At 35.0% G+C, this 22,027-nt stretch overlaps 1 protein-coding gene across 1 annotated transcript in view; it reads left to right on the top strand.

Moving 5' to 3' along the window:
- The first annotated feature begins 3,080 nt into the window (after window positions 1–3,080).
- Window positions 3,081–22,027, top strand: part of LOC113232195 (scavenger receptor class B member 1-like) — a 72,893-nt gene continuing 53,946 nt past the window's right edge. Inside the window, exon 1 of the mRNA XM_026466838.1 lies at window positions 3,081–3,434. Coding sequence (XP_026322623.1) covers window positions 3,179–3,434 — 256 coding nt within the window. The 5' untranslated portion in view covers window positions 3,081–3,178. The remainder of the gene's footprint in view (window positions 3,435–22,027) is intronic.

Here is a 22,027-nt window from a genome sequence, read left to right as displayed (position 1 = left end):
AGCTTATCAAGGGCAAGTACTATGCTGACATCCAAATAAGTATCCCCAAAAAACCTTGGTTTTTTAACCTTAAAGGATTCAGTAAATCTGTAACTTCTACGATATGCCGACTTCGCCTTGGTCATGCCTGCACCCCGATCCATCTGGCAAAACTTAGAATACGGGATAACTCAATTTGTGAATGTGGCCTAGATGAAGGTACCCCAGACCATATATTTTTCAGCTGCCCTTCCAGAACTTGTTCCATCTACGATAGTCTTCCACCGTCCATTCCGGGTCCCGTAAATTTCCAGTTTCTGCTATATGTCTTTTCAAATCCCCTACTGAAATTAATTACTGATTTTATTAGTATTAACAAACTTAAATTATAACACTATTTATTTTAATTTTATTTATATCATTAATGGTGATGGTACCTATATTGTGTCGTGTTGTATTGTTTCAGAATTGGAATAGACTAAAGAGCAGTGTTAAATGCTTAAACATTGGAAAATAAATAAAAGTGTAGCTCCCATGACTGACTAGACATTGGCAAAATTCTAAAAGAGAAGCAATCCTTCTTTTTAAAAATAGAATAGAATAGACATTTGGATCGAACGACTTTAAAATTGGACTCGTTAACGTGCACTGTCACACGTGAATCCGAAAAAGCAGATCAACGACTAAATCGCTACGATATCGTAACGGTTTAATTACGTGAATCACCCCTTGGACAATTACCTAAATCTTTTTAGTAGCAGTAGACCTTCTTGTGAAAGAGTTCGTCTAGGGAAGTACTGCCACCTTACCTATTTCTGCCGCCAAGCAGTTATATTAGCATTACTGTGTTCCGGTTATGAAGGGCAAGGGTCCCTACGACCTGTCCAACAATGAAACACTCGTACACAATGAAACACCGCGATAATTTGAAAATGCGACGTTACCAAATAGTGCAAAATAGCGTGCACTTGCGGAACCCCCCTCTAGTTCAGTTCAGCGAGTCCGTCACAAAGAACCAGACTTTTTTCAGAGTCTGTTTTGATTTATGGGCGAAAAAGTAATTAATTTTTTGCAATTTTCGTCGTCTCGTACTTAATTATACTTGGAAATCCCGTATTGCTAAATATTGCTTAGTACTGTACATGTTTCATAGATTTACGGAGACTAGATCAGAAATGAAAACATTTAAATTTAGTTGTACTTTTTTGAGTTTATTGTGACGTATCACAATGAAACAGTGGCATGGACATAATGTTTCATTGTGTACTGTAGTATAAGATCTACTCTATGAGTAGAAATACTGGCTGAATGAATATAGGTTTGGGTTTAGAATGTATTTCAAAAAGTAAGAGAAAAAAGATATTAAGATCTTGGCAATTCGAAACTAGATTCCAAATTGAATACACGATACAATTATATTTATTGAGTTTTCTTATGAAAGTATCTCTAAGCAAAGCAATCTGAGTTACATCTTCTATAGTACTATCTCTTGTGATTAAAAATAACCAATCTATTCGAAAAGATTATGTAGATTAAAGCATTTTTATATATAAAAAATAGGTTTTATTATTTATTTATTCCCATAATTACAAAAATAACGAAATAATTACCCTGTTTCACTGTTGAATATAAGGTGTTTTATTGTGTACATAACTGTGGACACAATGAAATATATCCCATTAAAAAAACCTTATTAAAGATTATCTATAAACTGTGTAAAAAATCTGTTTAAGACATTCGACGCTCAATTAAATTGGCAATCTGTGTAAATAAAATTACCCTTGACTTTAAATGTTTCAAACAGAACTATGAATGTTTGAAATTTTGGTGTTTCATTGTTGGACATGTGACCCTACTGTTAAAATTACAGACACATGGGACTTGTCAACTTATGTCTCAGGGTGTCGGGGGCAGTGGCAGTGCCCCTCAGATCTTTGCGAGTTAAAGCTCTGAGTTTCACTGCAACTGTTATGGACAGGTGTAGATTACCATCAGGCGCACGCCTTGCTCGTTCCGTCATTGATGTTATAACAACAAAAAACCCATGGCAAGGTGCCCAAGATGCTTGGGGACCCAATTGCCGCGGGGACCCAATTGTATTCACATAATTGAATTCTAAATTTAGTTCCTAATATTTAAGTTTTTATTGTTCTTTACCTGCATATTTTAAGCCTGTAAGGGTCATATCATTCTTTTATTATTTCCTCGCATTGTTCTAGAAATTACTGGTGAAATTACCGGCACATGGGAATTGTCTCAAAGTGACGACCGCAATGGCAGTGCGCCTCAGAACTTTGCATCTTAAAGCTCTGAGTGGCACTGAAACTGCTACGGACAGGTGTGTCGCTTACCATCAGACGCACGACTCGTTCGTCCCGTCCCTTGATAACATAAATTAAAAAAACTGTCTCATTAGAGAATATCTATGTCCAAGATTTGGTACGATGACGAAAATCTAATAATAAAAAAGAAATTAAAAAACGAATTAGGTATTTTTCCTTAAATTGCAACTGAAGATTTCTAAAATTAGAACATTATTAGGTTTAAAATATATGGATTACCCCAAATGTGAGTCACCAATTATCACTCCGGTAGAAGATTGCAGAAATTACCTTTGTGACGTATGTAGCGGCGAATGAAGGCTGTAGTGACGTAGAAGCGGTCGCGAGAATCCAGCGAGAATGTCGCAACATTGATATAAAGCTGGTTTCTTCGCGGGCGATTTCATTATACTACCGTCCGCGTTCAAATACTATCGACAACCATTTGCGCGTTGTCGAACTTCGACAATCGACAATTGAAGCGCTGCTGTAGTTCTTTCGAATGTGATATTTTTGAACTTTGAATTTTGCTCATTTCCAAAGTGTTCTTTTTTTGATGCTGTGATTTTGTATGAATTTTAGTGTTGCAAGTATTGATTTTTTTAAATGTATTATATTTTTCTCGTTGGATTTTTTTTCTGTTGCAAATAGACAACTGTGATACCTACATGGTGGCATAATGTGTGATGACACTATCCTATGAGACAAAAATCATTACAAAACGGTGACATGCTTCTAGATCATTAAAAAAATAAAAATAGTTAATTTGAATAATTAAATTTGAATTAGGAATTCCGCTCGAGAATCTTCGTTAAGACTTTGAATTTGGAACTGTGAGAAATTCATTCGTTCATCACCGTTAAGGTTTTGCCGTAAAAATGAAGGACTTAGTTCAAATTTGGAACAGAGTGACGGGAAAACAATATCCTAATGGTGACAAGGAGTTGAGAGAAACGTCGAACAATCGGCTAAAGAAGGGTGACATTGATACTTCGACTTTCGAAGCAAATTTTTCCGAATGCGAAGGACTGAATAGCAAATACGACGAATTCGAATTTACTGAGAGAAAAGATGCTATAATAAACCGTCTTTTTGAGAGAAGAAAGAGTGGACACGTCGGGAGATACCCTAAGGGTAAGTTTGAAAATTTTTTACTATTTCTTATTCATATTTTTTATGCTTAATTTAATTAAAACCGTTTAAATAGTCGTTTTTTGACTTTATAGGTTAATCACTATTATATTTTGCAATATTTACGTATTGATACCTCATGAACATTATGACAACTTAATTTTTCGATATGTTCCGTTTTTATTTTGTTTTTTGTTTCCTTTTTTTCACCAAACTCTTTTTTGTTTTTGTTTTTTTCGATTTTGTTTTTTGTTTCTTTATTTTTTTTCACAAAATTCTGGGATCATAATATTAGTACAAAATATGTCTCTTTACAAAAATAACAGAAAATGGCCAAAAAATATAGTTGAACTACTTCAACTATATTTTGTTCATTGGAGGTTGAAGGAGGTTGGTATGAGAATTGGAACTAAAGTATGATCATTTGTATAAAGTATAATAAATACCTATTGGGAGCAAAAAAACAGCGATATGTTGAAAATAGTTTTATTGATGTATACAATATTATAAATCAAATTGTACTTCACAACCACAACAAAATCTGGTCTCATACCAAGGAATTCTTTGTTCTACCCAGATCACCTAGGAAAATTCGTTTCTGCGTTCTAACTACATCAATTACATGGTTTCAAACTAGGAAATTCCCTGACTGGAACCAATTTAGAAAAGTTCATTTCCCAAATTGGTCCTATAGGGAACCGAACCCGGGACCGCCGACCACCGAGGTGTCGAATATTTGCCTCGGCACAGATGTTTTCTACTCTTGATTTATATCATTATATTTTGGTATCATTCTCTTTACGCATACAGCCCGGGCATCTTTAATCTGTCAACTTCTGGACTTCGGTCCATTGTCCATCTTATATTGAACCAATTGTCTTGGTTGGACTCATAATTTAACCCATGTTTTTTTTTCTATACCAACCAATTGCACAATTAAAATCACATTTAATCAATTATTTTTCAGCGTGTATTCCATATTAATTACTATCACTAAAATGCTCTAAAGAGATAGCTCAACGTAGGTAGGTGAGTTTTCCAGATTGTGAACATTCGATATGTAGGTTTTATTACAATGTTTTCCATGGCCGATAGCGGGACCATATATAAACATTAAACAGTCATGAATTAAGTAAATATAATACTAAATATGCTTAATATAGAAGAATCAAATCATTTATTTCGGACCCAACATGGATATATATACAATTACGAAATTGAATTTACAAATCAATAAATAAACTTTAAAAATTAATAATAAATACTATAAAATTGTTACCACAATAAATAACTTTAAGGAAAACAGAACTAATCTCATTATTGTTGAATTTAAATTACAATTTGACAGAATTACATTAGAACATAAAATTTATTAAACCAATCGTCAAAAAAAATCAAGTCTACAGGCAGGGAACTCCACTCCATAGCCATCGTTCAACAAATAAAAGAGATCGTCCTGGGTACCACCACTATATTTATTTCTCAAGCGTACTATTGAATGACAGGCATATGGCATTTGTCAACTTATGTCTCAGGGTGACGGGCGGATTGGCAGTACCCCACAGATATTTGCAATTTAAAGCTCTAAATGACTCTGGATTTTTTCGTCTATATCAAGAAATACAGGTTAAGAGGCCATTTACTTTCATTGTAAAAAAACATATTAAAAATCTAACTCCGCTGTCTTGAATATTACTTATTAATCTGTGGTGAAAATGTAGGTATGTGTAAAAAACTGATATCATAATTTGTAAATGACTCCTCCGTGCCTAACGATGTAAGCGTATTCTATAATGCAAAATCAAGTAACAATTTTCCTTATATTTTTTATTATATTTTTGAATTTATTCCATTCTTACGTATAACGCGTTGAAAAACAAAATACGTACAAAACGTTAAAACTGCTAATTAATTTCTAATATTGACAAATGGCAATACATTTTTTAAATTAAGCAACGCGAGTTTTTGTTACGAAATAATATCTACAGAACAACATTTGGTACTAAGTATGACAAAAAGAATACAAGGTTCAAAATTCAAATTTAGAAAGCTGTCCAGTGGCCATCTAAAGAATATTGTACCTTTGAAAAGTTCCGTTATACAATATCACTGAACACAACCTTACTACATTAGACAAAATTGTGTTCTACTGAGCGTTGATCTGTACAAAATCCCACCTGACACTGCTGGGTGTGGGGACCCTAACCTTGCCTTTAAAACTATAGGCAAGGTTAGGGTCAAACTAATACAGGATTGGTTATGTAACGTACAAATTAACGAGGAAAATTAAAAATCCTTTTATGGGCAAGTTCCGTTCATAAATCCAGAACAACTTTTACTTTTGGGCCTTTTCAAAACCGCCAAAAACATTCAAAATGTTTTTAATTCGTTTTAACTTATTCCAATTTTGAATTGCACAAGGATAAACAAGAAATAGGAAGCGGAAGTTTGCCAGAACATTTTTATATACAAAAAAAAACGAGTTCTTTTTAAAATAGACATTTTTTGGCCGGTCCTTAATCTAAAAATGTAGTTTTAATTGACTATATCACACATACTGTACAAGGCTTTGGAGTAGCCAGATATCTACAGGTCCAGTTTCAGTCTCCGATTGCTGACAAACCATTTACTGTTTAAATAAAACTCAAATCTTTATTTCATTTTGCCTACTTAGGCAAATTACATTTGAAATCGTCATGCTCATCAAACTCTACTGTTTATTCGTAAGGCATATTCCTGTGAGAAGAATGAGCAAGAAACCCTAGGGTCCATGTAAATAAAAATTTGTGCACATTTATCATTTCAAAAATAATATAGAGTATTGTGTTTTGGATTTTTGTCGTACGCAGAAATGTCGTTGTATAAAAATTATCATTGGTGTAAAAATTTTATAAAAAAGGGACTGACCGCAAAATTTTGTGGAATTACATCTATCTGCCAAGTTTCGTAGAAATCGGTTTACAGAAAGTGGATAAAATCCAATAAACCGTATTCACCCTCTAATTTGTCATCCGTACAGGTGGGATATCTTCAAATTTGACCACTGGGGGTACTAAAGGGGTACCTCCCCTTTCCAACAAAAAAGAAACAACAAAGCAGTAAAATATGGTATGTCCGCAATCGGAGACTGAAACTGGATCTGTAGACACCTGGCTACTCCAGACCCTTGTACAGTATGTGTGATATAGTCAATTAAAACCACATTTTTAGAATAAGGAACTGCCAAAAAATATCTATTTTAAAAAGAACTTACTATAGGTTAAAAATTATATCGTTAGGAAAAACCCATGCGCGGCAATGGAATATATCCAGATACTATTAGGACTTCATTTTTATAATTACGTGACGAACAAGACGTGCGCCTGGTTTTAACCTACACGCCCATCTATAATAATTGCAGTGCCACTCAGAGCTTTTAATCGCAAAGATCTTAGGGGCAATGCCACTGTACCCGTCACCCTAAAATGCAAGTTTTAATAGAAGCTTCTTGTAAAAGAGTCGTCCTGGGAAGTACTGCCACCTTACCTATTTCTGCCGCCAAGCAGTAATGCGAACATTATTGCGAAGTGCTTCCCTAGAGCTCTTCTTTACATTAAGAAACAAAGAATGTTCTTTTTTCTAATTAACTACGATAATGGTACATATATTATGTAATTTACTGGTTGTACTGAACACTGTAACACGAGATGAAATTAACTTAGTCATTGTACAACTGGTTAAGTTAATTGTTTAGGTAGTAATTAAGTTAAAAGTTTTCTTTGTTAAGTAAATAACCGTGATGGAAATAACATTTACGACGTACCATAAATATAGCTGTTTTATTTTTCAAAAGTTTCAAAAGTTTCAAAAGGGAGCCATGGTGCCATAGACAAATGATGAAATTATAGCCTATTTCACGTGGGTTGGGATTTGGGAAAATTTTAAGCACGCATATTATTTTTAATCGATTTCAAGAAAAGAAGGAGGTTCCGCGAGTACTCCGGAATTTATGAACCGATATTGTTGTTTCTTTTTTTGTTGGAAAGGGGAGGTACCCCTTTAGTACCACTAGTGGTTCAATACAAATTTGAAGATATCCCATCTGTAAAGATGACAAATTAGGAGATGAATAGAGTTTATTGGATTTTACCCACTTTCTGTAAACCGATTTCTATAAACCTTAGCAGATAGATGTAATTCCACAAACCTTTGCGAACGGTTTCTTTTTTATAAAAGAGCTATCATTATTATCACTACTGGACACGGGGCTCCTCTGAATACAGGCTAAATGCGTATAGTGCGAACGTCCCTCGTTTTCCTTGCGTGACGAACCATCTTCGACCTGCTTTCTCACAATGTTTTCCTTCATCGGAAAACTAATGATAGTAAATCTCAAACTATATTTCGCTAATAAATTCCAAGAAATTCAGAAGTGCTAGCCCGGATGCAAACTCACGGCTTCTGCTTGAGAGATAGGATACCTAACACCCTACAAAGATGGGCAGTCGCATTACCCCTCTCTTCCCTCGTCATACAAAAATTAAACAGTTTCTAACAAAATGTACATAGCTTATATTTATTGTTTATTATTCATTAGAATTGTAATGTATCAACAATAATCGTTTTAAGGCATGATCACTGGAAAATTTATAGTTATTGGTTGATAAACAGATATGCATTAATGGCGGTTGCAAATATGACGTCAAAGTTTTAATGTATGCGTAGATTAGACCTATAGTTCCCACAGTTAAGACTCAGTACTACCTCAGCTGGAATTAAAATTTTTCCCGTACTGAATCTGGTCGGCTTTATTTCAGATTTTATTTTTTACAAACGAAATTAAAACCATTTGAAAAATGTATATCGTATACTATACGAGTTCTGTTTAGTTCAGTTGATATAAAAATAATTATTATCAATATCAATATACCGGTTTTCTTGTGAAATTTCGTTGTAAGTTTGTGTTTTTTTACCTATCGTAAAAAATTTTTCGAATCGTGTTTTCACACCGTATAGTAATCAGTGTATATCCTCAATTATAGTATATATTTTTTCCAAAGTGATTACTTCAACACTGTCACTGCTAAAGTGCTGTGAAATCAACCAAAGCCTTTTGAGATAGTATGGACTCTTAAGTCCATATAACTATCATAGAGATATTTTTTTCATTTTCATGTTGATTTTTAAAGAAGCTTATTAAGGGCATGTAATATACCACTGTAGATTTTTAGTAGAATTATAGAAGGAAGAGAATAAGGAGGACCTCATTTAGATCTTTTGATTAGCATTTAAACATGTGAATTCATACGATATCATCATATACAATAAAATAATCAAAGTCATGTTTATTACGCTACAAAACTTGCTGACATAACAACATATAATCTGCTGACACCCGTACGTACGTTTATTTGTACGCAATTTCCTTATTCACTAACTGTTTATTAACATGCTTTGTCTATTATAGTGAATTACAATTCTGATGACGATCTTTATTGATACTTAAGGCCTAATACGAACTATGATAGTTCTTTGTTAAAATACGTAATAATGAAGTATATATATGCATATACACAAACAGTGTAACGAGAACTAAATTTTAGTCAACGACGGCGACGTTAAAAGACGAAGTTAAATATAGCCTTTGTCAGTCTGCCTTTGTGTCTTCGTATAGTCTTTTTTGAAGATGGAGTAAAATGACAGTTTATTGCACAAAAGTGTTGCTTAGAGACGCACATTACGATTCCATTTTTAGGAAGATCGATTCAATATAATGATCTAGCGATCGATCCATTTCAATGCGATTTTTAAGTGAAATTATGAAAATGGTTTTCATCATTATCGGTTACTCTGGTTCCCTACTTCTGATATAGATGGATAAAAAGCTTTTGATAATAAGACGCACCTATTAAGAACTACACGGCATTGTTACAGATATTATCTTTATTACAATAAATACAGAATATTTTTGGAATATACGGAGACGTACACACAGGTCATGAGTTGGCCTGTCTATATTTCAGTGCAAACGAGAGTTGATATTTATAAGAGCAGTATCGCTAATGTGTTACCAGGAGTATGTGGCCCTTATTTCGTCTCTATTTCTGGTTATATACTCGATGCCAACATATTACAGTCAACTTAAATTGTCTTCGATTTTACGACATCTTCTACTGGGTCTGGTGGCTACAATTTTGAAACGATTTTTATAAGATCGATTCAAGAGCATACGATCCTAATTCTGAATCGATTCAGAGATATACCTGTGATCCATTAAGTTCCAAAAAATCGTCCACCCCTAGTGTTGCTTGCTTGTAAGCAGCTGGTAATTGCCAGTCGATATTCCTTAGTTTGAGATTAGGCAATTGATTTAATCGTTCTGACTCATTATAATTTACATCCATTCGTGACAATGACACGACTATAGCGTAGTCGTGTGTTTATTTAAAAAAATATTTAATAAGAAATGCTCTGTCATTTCAATTCTCGCTAATTAGAACGACAAACTTGTCGTCTACGATCGCTTCGATCACGTAATTTTTAGTTTTGTTTAGAAATATGATGAAATCAATCATTTTTATTGTAGTATGCTGGTCAGTACGTTTGTATGTTTGTTTGTAATGTTCGGCACAATTAAACTTCTGTACAATTTGTGTTTTCTTTCTCTTTGCAACCAAATTAGAAAACAAGTTTTTGAAATTGGTTCAAGCATTCAGGGTTATGCCTCTGCAAGCTTAGCATGAGCAGGAAGACAAAACTTCTTCGAACTGTCAATTTTCTCACCAAAATGACGTCACTATGAATTATTATCTATAGGCGTACATACAAATGTCAAATAACGACAATTTCTCTCCAACCATAGCACGACAGCTAAATTTTGTATACTTTGGACAGATCGTTTTAGCGAAACATCTCTACTACCCTTGGGGCAGAAGACAGAAAGTACACGTAGAGAAAACTTTGTCTACGGTAGAGTTTCTCTGTTACGTTGTGCTCGGAGGTAAGACATAATCGCTAGAGAAGAGGGAGATAGACATCTCTACGCGTTTAAGTTTTGCCTATTTCCCCTCATGCTAAACCTGCTGGAATACGTTTCACGATTGGTATGACTGTCCCACAAATTATTATTATATATCTCAGGTCAAATAGGCTATTTTCTGTGCAATAAAGTTGAAATAAATAAATAAAAATAAATATATAATAATTTCGGGCCAAATCGTGATCTGATCTTTGGCGGCCTGAGACGTTCTGGAGATTCCATTATATAACCATGTAACTTGCAAATAAAGAATATGAATATGAATATAATTCCGTCACGTGGTATTATTTAACTATATCATAATGTCATGACAGTACATAAATCACATAAAATATTCAATTTCTAAAATCTTCATTTGAAATTTAGATACGCTACATATTAAAAAATAAAATAAAAATAAATAACAGTTAATAAATAAAAAACTATGCGTAAATTCTACTAAGGTACATCTATTTAATTACTTGACGATCTTTTCTTTGAAAGTAACCATTTCTTGCATTTCACTTTGAAAGTGCTAAGACGAGACGACTTCAAGGTGATTCGAAGTAACCGTAAACTATGAACCGAATGGGTAACCGTAAACCATACTGGTCTGCCATGCCTTGTATTGCCTACATTTATTTCTACTTCTCTCGTGAGTTTGGGTGTAAATTGCGGTTGTCTACGATGAATGTGGCACCCGAGATACAGGGTTTTCCTATAGGACGGCGCTATTGAGTATGTGTATGTATGTGAATTGTGTGTACGTGTGTGTGTGTGCGCGTGCGATGTGTTCAATTTTAATACTTTGCAGTATGTCGTATTTAAAATATTAAACGTAAAATTCCACCGGACTAACCCGGTCATTCTTAGGAACAGACAATGTAACATTATAATGAAAATAACGTAACGCTACAATCGAAAACGACACAACTTCATAAAATAAGAAACGTGTTTTTTCGTCGTTATATTTAATTTAAACTTTATGGTTCACAAAACAACATGTAACAATAAAGCAAACACGTTCGTAATGACTATTTTTGTAACTGATTAAGAAACTCGTTATTGATCGTATAATCGATGGTTTATGGCTCCGATCATTGTTGTTAGGTTAGATATGATTATATTAATGAGTGTCTTAAACTAACACTGTCGTGATACCAGGTATCGTATAAGACGTGCGCCTGGTGGTAAGCGACAGGCCTGTGCATAACAGACGCAATGCCACAACCTGCGAGGTGCGCGCCTGTCACTCTGAGACATAAGTTGACTGTGGGTGGCTGAACCAACAGACCTCTTTGTTTTGTATTTTAATAACATTTTTAGTCTAACTTATGTGCCTGTAATATCACCAGAACCCTTATCCTTCAATACCGGAACACAGTAATGCTAACATTAATGCTTGGCGTTAGATATAGGTAAGGTCCAATGAACTCTTTCACAAGGAGGACTTCTTTTAAACTAAGTTGCGATTCGCCACATTGGCCTTTTGTATAGCTATGCTAAAACGCTTCCAATTCGTATTCGTTCAACACGGAGGCAGAAAGTAAAGCCGGGGCTAAATGCAATCTCCGCTAGTAGACAACATTATTTAAAGACAGGGAAGGCTTCAGTTTTGCTGACAGTACCTTTGACTTTAAATTGTAAGTTGTGACTGTTTTGTAACAAGTACTTTCGCTAATAGTGAATGGTTATTTTGTCATAGGTGTCCTTGGTAAACGTGTAAAGTCTACGAATCGCATAAAGTCTACAGTCTAAACTTTCTCCACAGAAAATATCCGATATATTATATAAATATCGAATGTATACTACCGCTACTACATTTCTATTGGGTTGTATAGGTTATAATTCGTTGGAGGGTAGACGAATGAATTAGTAGTTACTTAGTTACTTACTTATCTTACTTATCTCACTTACCTTACCTATTTCTGCCACCAAGCAGTAATGTCATCATTACTGTTACTGGTTTTGTAAGGGTAAGGGTGCTGGTGATATTACAGGCACATGGGACTTGTCAACTTATGTCTCAGGGTTACGGGCTATCTTTGCAACTGCTATGGAAAGGTGTATCGCTTACTACTTAGTTCGTATGATTTAGTACCTATTACAAAAAAGTAGTATAGGTTTCCTTTTCCCAACGTGGCAGGTGTACTCCTAACTGTGTTATAACTATTCGCCTAATGTAAAGATTTCTGTTGTCATGCAAAATTTCCGAAAAAAACTATTTCTAAAACGGATTTATCAAACAGATCTAAAAAAGGATAAGCATGGGGGACATAATAAAAAACCGGTTCGTGTTATTTATCTACTAATAAAATGTTAAAAATCTAGCCAAGAGCATGTCGTATATAAATTGTATCAATATAAGTATTAATAAAAATGAAATCTGAAACATGTTATGATACGGCTTCTTCAGCACTACAATGATTGCCATCGTGGTGTAAGGCACAGAATAATAAATACAGTAGAAGTGGTTAGTTAGCGTCAGACGCATGCCAACTATAGGTGTCGAAAGACCTATCTGAGCTCAACCCGCCATTTTCGCTTTGCATGGTATGGTCGTGTCATTCTTTCGTGCAAATTCTCTAAAATCCTAGAAAAATGTCTTATTGTGCTGTTTTGGAGTGCAAAAATAATAGCCGCATAATAAAATATTACCCGTGGTAGTATTTCATAACTCCCTAATGAACCGCTAGATGGCAGCACATGGATTGAAATTTCAATATAATAGGTAACTTGTAATAATAGGTATTGAAATTCCAACGATATGCCAACAGGGTTTATATTAACAAACCAAAATTTGTTATTCCTTTTTAAATTTGAAACTACGACCAATCAGTATGAAGATTTTGTAGTATTTCAAATTAAAAATGTATGAGTTTTGGCGACATCGGTTCTCATAGTAATCGAGACTTAAGGCGATTCCATTGTTATTTTTCCTGTGTGGTGGTAAAGTATGCTTCGATTATTGCTCAGGGCAGGGCTACATCTTTCAAGTCTTGTACAACCCCTACATTTGGTTCCGCACGGCTGCACACGGCGGGCAGAGTTATTTTTACCTTTCTTAGTGCTTAGGTTCCTTTTCCTCTCAGAGCTTGGGTCTCCTGATGAGACTGGGTATTTGCACAACAACCACAGAATCCTAAAGACAAAACCCTACAATAATGTCCACCTGTGCTCAAGACTGTCCACCTGTTATGTAAGTGGCATAATAGGACGGAAACATCACTTTATTACCTTATATAACAACTTTTTATCTAAATTATTCATACAATCTGTAAATTAAACGGTTGTCAAATTCTAACACCACATAAGTACACAGTACAACACAATAAAAAACATTTTTACGCGTATCTTTTATTAACTACTTTTTTTTTCAATTCTTCACCAAGTTACTTATTTAAAATTAACATTATTAAAATTAAATAAAATCAAGGGTCGGTGAACTCTTGACAGAGGCACTTTACATATCTATGTCCATGTCTTTAAGGTTGTAACGCTATATCGTTATTCAATAACCCAAATTCTTTTCTCTTTTGTTCAAAGTGAGTTAACGATCTTCGCAGTTGTTAAAAAAAAAGCGAAAGTTCGTGAGAAATTCGTGGTAGGGTACTTGACGCTTGCCTTGCATTATTATTTTTTGTGATTTTACTCCACTATAATCCGTCTAACTATTTAGTTAACTTTTGACACATGTCTCTGAAGTTCCGAAATTATTGACATGCAACCATAGACAAAAAATGCAATACTTTCTGGTTTTAATTTAATGGACTTTTAATTTTTAATTTTACTGAAGCGACGTACTCTTAACTCCGATATTTATCGCGTCAACTGATTATGTAACGAAAATTATTCAAATTGATACATTTTGGTACTTAATAAATTAGTCGAGAACATTACTCAGAACACTCATTATACTGTAACCTATTTGTACGGCCCACTGTTAAATAGAGGGTCCTCTCATGCGAGGGTTTAGGCCATAGCTCGCCATGCTAGTCCAATGCGGGTTGGGAACTTCATTGTGAACCTTCTTCGACATCCAGGTTTCATCACAAAGTTTTTCATCACCGTATCTGTACCATGTAACGAGTTGAATCCTGGCGTCCTTAAATAACGTGGTGAATACAGTTTACTTTTAAGTTTATTCATTGCACCCAGGTGATTCAAGTTTACTAAAAGTGTACTCAATGCACCTAGGTGAACTAATTCAGGTGAATTAAGTTAACGCACCCTAAATTCTTATTGTTTATTCGAATACGAATCGTCGGATTCTTCTCCACATGAACGGGGATCATCACTTGAGTCTTAATTAACATTATTTATTAATTCTTGACTACACAAATTGTCAAACGCAAAAGAAACCCGCTCATATTCACGATTAAAACTTCTTCTTAAATAAAATCGATTGTTATAAAAAATCGAATCGGAAACGCATTAGGACATCACTAATTGATTAGAATTCGAACTGTCAAAAGTTTAATACAAAGATTACTTAGAAAAAATTCCTTCGATCCGGCCGGATTCGAACCAGAATTCGACGCTGTAACTTCCGTGCTAGACGCTATGCCAACTAAGCCATGGAACGAACCAGCGGTCCTTACGAATTTCTCTGTGCTTGTTACATTTGTTTGTTTTGGTTTTTAACAATTTTTTTGCCGTAATCTGTGAGAAATCTATTTCTTCTTTTTTGTCATGCGCCCGGTGGTAAGCGACACGAATCGGAAAGATCTGAGTGACAAATCTCATGTGCTTGTAATTTCACCAGCCCGAGTCCGAGTTTTCTAGATTTATGTAGTCTCGGGTTCGGAACGAACACGAATAGGATGCAGTACGCACAGGTTTAAAGATTCCAGGAACAAAATAAGTCGATATCCTTTTTATGCGTAAGAGTCCATAGAACCCTAAATGGCTTTGGTTGGTTCCGCATAACAATTTGGAAAAAATACACTTCCGAACACGTAATTCGAGCCACCTCGCATTTTTGTCTTAAAGTCCTAGAATACAAAAGCAGTGTTTTCGTCGAAGAAGAAGTTTTCCCCCGGTTTTGCAAATCCAAATTTCCAACATGGATTTAATGTAAAGACGTTTAGTTTAATTTCAAAATTGCTTTATGAGTTTGTGATCAATCAAACATTGTTTAAGCGGAAGGCTTTTAACACTGAAAATGCGAAGTGGCTAGAGTTGTGTGTCCGGGAGTGTATATAACTAAACTTGAGGATATATAATTTTACAAGACAATCGCTGTATTCAATACTTTACATGTACCTATATCAATGTTTTTTGTATCAACTGAATTAAATAGACGATATACGCTATACATTTTTCTAATGGCTTTAACTTCATTTGTCAAAAATAATAATAAATAATAATATCGACTCCTAAATAGTTCGTATTATTTTCATAACTTTCATGTTTTTGCATTTCCTTATAAGAGACCCGTAATCAACAGTGGGATGTATTAAGGTTGATGTAATATTACAATAACATCACAACCTTGAATATAATAGCTTAGTTATATGCTTACGTATTACATAATGGATGATTTTATACTACGTGCATCAAGAATTCCGTAAAATATTCCACTGAAAAGCAATTAGGGATGAATGAATCTAGAAACATTGCTTATTTTGAAATGCATGCAGCATGCGTTCAGGTAATACTTCGACTTTAGTTCCGCGTGTGGATACAGTGGTAGTGATATGGTTTGTCAGAAAAAAGTGAGTGACAATGGTAACGCCACAAGCAATCAAGATGATGATTTCGACTTCAAAAAAGGAAGAGGTTCTCAATTTCCCTGAATATTTTTTTTTTCGTATGTATGTTACGCGATAACTTTATAATAATTTGTAAACCGATTTTGATGATTCTTTTTTTGTCGTAAAGAGGGTATCCCAGAAGTTATCCTATTTAAATTTAAAGAAAATATTCTACCTCTACGGGTGGCAAACTAGGGAATGAGTCTGGTTTCACGCACTTTCCATAAAATTTGGCAAATAGGTGTAATTGTACGCACTTTTGACGTTTTTAGTACTCTAAACTGAGATTATTTTAAATTCATTTCTAATAAGATTTAGAACAATTGTCTATTATAGTAACACGTTTTTATTGGTAAGGTTATTGGTGAGTGTCGATTACTGGTCCATACTACCTCAGCTCTAATCAGTTCCATGACAACGAGGACGCGTTCCCACTATGTCGTCACGTTTTATTATCGTTGGACGACTGTCGTGTCCGGCCTGTTCCCATATCACGACTATCTGTCGTGGACGGTTTTTTATCGTTGAACGACTGTCGTGACTAGCTGTTCCCACTAGATCGTGACGACAATTTATTGTTTCACGACAGCCTCCTTGCCCATCTCTGGCTACGACCCAACGCTACAGCAAAGCTACAGGGAGCAGAATACGTGTGGACAGCGATAAATTAAAACGTGACGACAATAGGAGCTGCGACAAGCTGTCGTCACGTTTTTTATCGTCGTTCTAGCTGTTCCCACTGTGACGACAGTTTCTCGTTGTAACGATAAAAAATCGTGAACGACAGTTAATCGTGTCGTGCTATATGTGAACAACTTCATTCAAATATACAAGCCACGACACTGTAAACTGCACGACAATCTGTCGTCACGACATAGCGGGGACGCGCCCTGACTTTATTTCAAAATATATTTTTTTACAAACAAAATTAGAGCCGTTTGAAAAATGTATATCGTGTACTATATGTGTTCTATTCAGTTCTATTGGTATACATAAAGTACTTATTGAATACAGTGGTTGTCTTGTAAAGTTTCGAGGTAAGTTTGTGGTTTTTTCCGTCGTGAAAATGTTTATGAATCGTGTTTTCGCACCGTATAGTAATCAGTACATATATTCTCAATTTACTATATATTATTATTAATACAAAGATCGAACACTCAGAAAAAACACTCAGAAAAATTTCTTCGATCCGGTCGGATTCGAACCGACGTATTCTTGCATACCGTGGCAGACGCTATACCAACTAAGCCACGGAACGAACCAACGGACCTCACGAATTTTTCTATGTGCTTCCGTCGTGTCTTTGTACTTGGTCTTTCAACGACTTTTTAGTCGTAGCTATGAGAAATCTGGCAGATTTATCACCCAGTTAGTACCTTTACAGCTACTAGTCCTGGCGAGAGATGTCGCTATTCACTGTATTATTTAAATTTTTATTGAATTGATATTCAATTATTTTTTGTGAAATTACTCCACTAGTTTGTTATAATTATTAATACAAAGATCGAACACTCAGAAAAAATTTCTTCGATCCGGTCGGATTCGAACCGACGTCTTCTTGCATACCACTACATATTTATACTGTATACATACTATATATTTTTCCAAGGTGATTGATTCAACACTCTCACTGTTCTGCGGAACCAACCAAAATGACGGATGTTGTACGGACTCTTAATTAGTGGATTTTATGATTATAGTGTGTCTCGCCCGAGATATTGCCGAGTCGTATCCTTTTCTTCTTTTGCGCCACTGTACACACTTACTAATTTAAAATCACACAGCCATTTGTTGTTTTAGTGTTAAGTTTTAGATTTAAGTGCGTATAGTGACTCAATTTGAATAATAATAATAATCGTTTATTTTCTCCCATCATGTACATAATATAGGTTGAAGTGATACAGATAAAAGCGAAAGGATGGGAGACAGGAGCTCAAACTAGGATAGACCTGTGCTATGAGTCTCCTGAACTCCAACACCCGAATACACATACTTGTTTTGAATCGAAAATGACGTAAGGCACAGAGATAACAAAATAAATAATAAAAGAATATACAAAAATCGTTCAAAACTACAATACAAAACAAAAATTACATAGATGAGTGGGTAGGTTTTATGTGTGTGTGAGTGAGTGTGTGTAAGTGTGTGTGCATGCATGTCTTTATACAGCAGGAGACACTAGTAAATCTTCTGTCTTCTCGTAGTTCAGTTTTTGAAGCCAGCTCGAAACAACCCATTTGCATTCTCTTTGTGTTTTTGAGTAGATATGACAGAATTTGTTGACCCTATTATAGAGTCTACCACCCAAGTATATAAAAAATTTGTTTATGAAAGCGGTTTTACCTTTAAAAGGTTAAAGGTTTTTCTAAAGGTATTTTTTAAAGGTTTTTGTTAATAATAAACGTTTTTCTTTCTTTCATGTAAAATAATTCCTATAGTGTTATTTGTCGTATATTCCAATGACGTAGGCGAAGACCCGAGGTGATATATAGTAAAAACAACAATCCTTGTCATCAACTGTAATAGCATGCAGTATGTTATGCAATATACCTACTGACTAATTACTATACAATTAGTACAAACAATTGTTCTTATGTAATTATCCATAATGATCATTATATAGGCTGTAAAAAAAAGGCCAACTTGTATTACATTTCAATTAACAATGTGTGCTCTTTAATTTGTGAAATCAACGATTATGTAAATTATGTGAACGCGTAATGCTATTAAATTTTGTGATGATGTAAAAGAAAAGGTCAAGAATTATTTACTATTCACAAAAAACCGTGAAGTAAAACAGACGAAGAAGCGACCGTTTGTGTAAATTAACATTTGTTTATATTTAAGTTTAAACTTGAAATCGCCGTATTGGTATATTTTAGTTATTATTTAACTTTTTTTTTACTATTTAACTAATTTTTTGTACAAAAATCACAAACTTTGACTTCAAGAAGACCTACACGTTTTGTTTTTCTATTAACAAATCATTGAACTTTAGAATTAGATGAGTTAACTTTGCGTCTGCTTACTTAGTGATTTGTGACCTCGGCGATGAGCCTTTTTAAGATAATCAGGTACGGATTGAGGATATTTTCGAGTCAGCCTATATATAAAAACTGTCATTCAGATTCAGATTCAGATCAGATTGCGCTTCCTCGTTCAAGTACTTAATAATTCTAGAACATACTAATTGTTGAGTTTCGTGAGTGGCACTCATTCGATGATGGAAAGGGGAAGGCGGAATTAAATCGTGCAATTCTGTTTTACCATTTTACCCATTGACTTACAAATAAATGGACGACGGGTCTAATACAAAAACCACGAAAAAAATGTCCCAAGTCAACCTATTTAAACGTAGTGACATGTAAAGGAATATGAAAAAGCTAAAACGTTGAATTTAAATTGTAATGTCATCGCAGTATTGTCTAATTTTGCTTGCTTCGCTGTCAGTCGAACAAACGAAGACTAAAGCGTGAATCTCTGTATACGATTTGAACGCCCTATAAGTTCGGACACTTTTTAGCGCGGACCCGACGTCCATATAATTGTAAGTCAATGATTTTACCTATTTTATTTATCAATTTTCTACTAGTACTAAATATACTATCACTTTCTTTAATAAAATCTATTTGTCGTAGAAAATTTAGAAGACTTATAAAACGTGGGACGTTGCCTTCGTTTACTAACATTGTCATGCACATTTTTAAGCGTATCCGATTATAAGCGGATAGACGATATATATGTATATATCGTCTATATATTCTTTTCATAGGTTAGCCGGAATATTCACACAGGAATCGCCCTGAGAACACGTCTGTGACGGGTCCACGATTTGTTGCACTTTTATATTGGTTTATTATAAGACGCCAACGGCTTTGCCTCCGGAAGAACGGAAGCAGTGCGTACAAAGGCATTTGAAAAATTGTTCGAAAAAAAAAATTCAGTTACTTCCGGATGTCAGTACATAATTTTGACAATTTATTAAAACGTGTGGAGAGTTCGAGGTTATCAAAAATAAATAGAATACGTATACGTCAATACTAGAAGTCGCTTGTTCGGTGACTATTCGATAAAAAACGTATCATTTCGCGCCCTGTGAAAGACATGCATTAATACTATGCCACCACTGCACACCGAATACGTTAAAGTTGCGTATTCGATAAACGTATATAGAGCTGTGTGCGTTTATATGTAATGTATGCGCTACTGTTTATTCGGTAAGATTTATGCAATGCTGTGTGAACGGGGCCTTAGGCTGAGAAAATTAAAGTGATGACGAGAAAGACATTATTATTGAACTTGGCCGTGATTTGATTTGCGCAATACTATTATCCACAGTGCGAACTTGGCGTTTTTTTTTATAATTGCGTAACTTATTTTACATATAGCGATTGGCACTATAAAATACATTAAAATAAATAAATTACTTTTTAAGTTATTTATGTTAATATCCTTGTTATTAAAGTTAACCTTGCTAAATACAGTATCCGTAAATTGTAAGTAGTTTAATTCAAATTTATACCTGCTTTAAATCAAAACGAACAGTAAAATTATATGATGTACATACATTTAGCTTTTTATGTGTTATTCCCATGTTGTATTTTATTTAACATGGTACAACTTCAGAATCTGTCCGGTTTTGAAGGGTAAGGCTGTTGGTGAAATGATACAAGGAATTTGTCAACTTGTAAGAACGCACACACTCAACATAGCCCTGCACTACGGAAACCCTCTATCACGGGTGCCATGGTGCAATGACTTAGGTTTTAGATTTTGCTACAATTAATAAAGAAGTAACAAAGGTGTTCAACGCCTATTATCAGAAAAGACGCCTTCTCAATCTTGTCTGCAAGTGGAGACTACCCTAAATAGCACCATCCCTTGTTCGTAAGGTCCGCTGGTTCGTTCCTTGGCTTAGTTGGCATAGAAATTCGATGTTCTATTTTCAATTAAAATAAGGTTTGAAAGTATTGTGTGACTCGGTTCAATAGCGTTCAACAAGCTCATGTGACGGCATGGGTTCCGTAAAGGTATAATTTTCAGGTTAGCTTTCTCTACCTGATTTTGGTGGCGCTTCTTGATTGGCATGGCCTAGACTATTGTCCAAGCAGTGCCAATGGATCGGGAAGGGATAGTTTCGGTTTACGGTATACCGCGTCAATCAGGATACACATAGACAACCACAAATTACACCCAAACTCAGGAGAGAAATAAATGTAGGCCATACAAATATTTCTCCCGGCCCGGGAATCGAACCTGGAACCTCTGCGTGGCAGTCCGGCATGGAAACCGTTCGGCCACGGAAGCGGTTGTGTCTCAGAGTGACGGGCGCAGGTATAATGCTCGTCAGGTCTTTGAGAATTAAAGCTTTGAATGGCATTGTACCTGTTATGAGCAGGCGTGTCGCTTACCGACAGGCGCGCGGCTTGTTCGTCCCGCCAAAGTCACTTCGTATCTTCTAAGAAACTTTATTTTTATGTGTGTAAATTACGTGATGACTCCAACATGTATTTCAATGATTTTTTTATTGTTGGAAAGGAGCTATCTCAGCATGTCCATGCAAATATGAAGAAAAAATATTCCATCACCAAGAGTGGCAAATTTTAGAGATGAATTCGATTTATTGGATTACACCCACCCGCTAACCGGTTCGAATTAAACTTGGCAAATAAATGTATTTCTACATAGTAGTTTTATGTTATATAAAATATAGTCCAGGACATCGGCTCCGACTACCTTTTTAAAACGCTTGGCCCGTGGGATCCCGGTGCCGGATCTGTACAAAATTTTATCCAAAAAATGAATAGACTGTCTGGGTAAGCCAAGGACCAGCAGCTACCTTG

Source organism: Hyposmocoma kahamanoa, unplaced genomic scaffold, assembly GCF_003589595.1.
Source record: "Hyposmocoma kahamanoa isolate Upper Pololo Valley unplaced genomic scaffold, ASM358959v1 67, whole genome shotgun sequence".
NCBI lineage: Eukaryota > Metazoa > Arthropoda > Insecta > Lepidoptera > Cosmopterigidae > Hyposmocoma > Hyposmocoma kahamanoa.
This window is presented reverse-complemented; position numbering and strand designations above follow the sequence as displayed.